Genomic DNA, 2,034 nt, shown 5'->3' with positions numbered 1-2,034 from the left:
AGCTATTCTAGAAAACCCGAAGCTTCATCATGTAGGTACTTTACTGTGCGAGTTGCCAGCATTTAAAATGATTTGGTCTTGGTGATGAAAAATTGCATCATTGCACATCAATGAATTGACTCGAAATCCCATCTCTCAGAACACAGCATCGTGAGTCTTAGGTCTTGATACACCCTATTCTGAAGTGTATCAAGAAGCGGTTGATCAACGAAAAGGATGAAGTCGAGTCAGGAAACGAAAAAGTGCCTTTGTAGGGCTCAGTCGATATTGACAAAGAATTTATAAAAATCCAGGCCACGACATTCTCTTGCAATTTGCAAGAATTTGCAATCAACCAGCTTCATGGATTTTTATTCACAAGCAAGATTGAGTTTCAAGAATTCCCAATCATACAGCAAGCGTTTTGATGTTTTTAGAGATAGAATCGCTGAAAGTCGGCAAGTGACTCTTAATAATTTCGAATTTACTCAATCTTAATGAAAGTTTTCGAATATGTTGATTCGCTTTTTGTCAAACTTTAAATTCGCGGACTTTATCAAATGCTTACTTTAAGGTGTAAAACGACATTGTAAAAACATGAAATTAAACATTTGAATTCGAATCCTCAATCATGAAAGTGAAGCCATTTGATCTAAAACATTCGGCTAACACGAGTCCGTTTTCTGTTCGAACAAAATATTGTACTGATGCAAGTAAAATAGACATATATTGAGCGGCGTCTCTGAACAACTAGAGATTCTAGAGCTGATTGTAGTCATCATAGCCAGCAATTTCGAAGTCAAAGGCAACTACTTGTTGCTCGTCCCGTAATCACCGATAGCCTGATTCGCCCTGTCAACTGAGAGAACAAACGCATCACAATGCTGATCCTGGGGACTAGTACTCGTGCAAAGAGAAATAAGCTACTCGCATGAACGATATACCACTGGAAAGGTTTACCGGTCCGCAAGTGCAATTTCAAGAATAATTATTTCTGAGGCACGATTATTCTTGGCATAGGGTGAAGTCTGTGGATTCGTTTCAAGCATTTGATCGATGTGTTGACGCTCATTGCTATATTCGTGCTGCTAGCATTTTTTGTTGTTTACGGCCCTGAGGCTTTGCCAGTGGAGACATTATGTGATCGCCGGTGGCCAGCGAGCTTGGTTTCCTCATCGTTGATCATAATTTTGATCAGCACGCTTATGACATTTAAATTCATTTGCAGGCTGCAGCACATGGGCCAAGAGCGAAGAAAGCGCCAACAGCACAGTCTATAATCTTATTTTCGAGCCATATACCAACAGCGCGACAACATCAGTCTTTATCACAATACCAAGAAGATTATGATCTTAAAAAGGTAGTAAAGTACAAATTACATTGACAATGGAAATGAATCTTGATCATTGTTGATGTTGTGCCAAAACAGCAAGAGAAAATAAAGTAATCTCATCGATGAGTGATGAAGTAAGTAATTATTTTGACGGAATCGATGAGCCACTTGGTTATTTCGACACAGTTGAATTTTGACGGATCTCCATGTATTATTGGTGAAGATTAGGTGTGGAATAATATATGAACGATGCGATTACCAAATGTATAAGTTGAAGGCGTCATACAGTTTTGATTAAGCTGATGCAGTTGTGTATTGTGACAGAATTACTGATACAATAACAATACATAGCTGAGGATCATGTTGCTATACCTTCGTGAACCTTGAAATTGGCAAACATTTCAAGTACAGGATACCTGGGGGGGAGATCAAGTTTCTTTCGGTAGGCTTCAACAAAAGTCTCGAATCTTTCGCGCTGACGGCTGTACCACGCATCGTATGATTCTTCTTCGTTTGTCTCAGCTAATTCCTCCAGCGCTCGACTGTACAAAATCGGTGACACACCATCTGCGACTAATTCTTCAACGGTATGGTCTCCCAATATTTTTGTTGTGGTGTACCTCAATCTGAAAAAAATGGTTATTCGATCCATGTCGTCCATTTCCTGCCATTCTTTCCTCCAGATCTCCATCCCGGCTGAATGAGTTTTCGCATCCAATAAA

The 2,034-nt window shown here is 39.6% G+C and overlaps 2 protein-coding genes across 2 annotated transcripts; one reads left to right on the top strand and one right to left on the bottom strand.

Moving 5' to 3' along the window:
• Positions 1–910: 910 nt before the first annotated feature.
• Positions 911–1,426, top strand: PHALS_11979 (uncharacterized protein; the record flags this gene model as incomplete). The annotated part of the gene is made up of 5 exons (XM_024727439.1): positions 911–933; positions 1,000–1,079; positions 1,138–1,145; positions 1,208–1,339; positions 1,409–1,426. The coding sequence occupies 5 exons, from the start codon at positions 911–913 to the stop codon at positions 1,424–1,426; spliced, it is 261 nt and encodes an 86-aa protein (XP_024578016.1).
• A 244-nt stretch (positions 1,427–1,670) lies between these two features.
• Positions 1,671–2,003, bottom strand: PHALS_11978 (uncharacterized protein; the record flags this gene model as incomplete). Its single annotated transcript, XM_024727438.1, has 1 exon — positions 1,671–2,003. The coding sequence occupies one exon, from the start codon at positions 2,001–2,003 to the stop codon at positions 1,671–1,673; it is 333 nt and encodes a 110-aa protein (XP_024578015.1).
• Positions 2,004–2,034: the final 31 nt, after the last annotated feature.

This window comes from Plasmopara halstedii, assembly GCF_900000015.1.
Source record: "Plasmopara halstedii genome assembly, contig: Scaffold_555, whole genome shotgun sequence".
NCBI lineage: Eukaryota > Oomycota > Peronosporomycetes > Peronosporales > Peronosporaceae > Plasmopara > Plasmopara halstedii.
The sequence above is the reverse complement of the archived record's forward strand: the minus strand, read 5'-3'. Positions and strand labels throughout refer to the sequence as shown.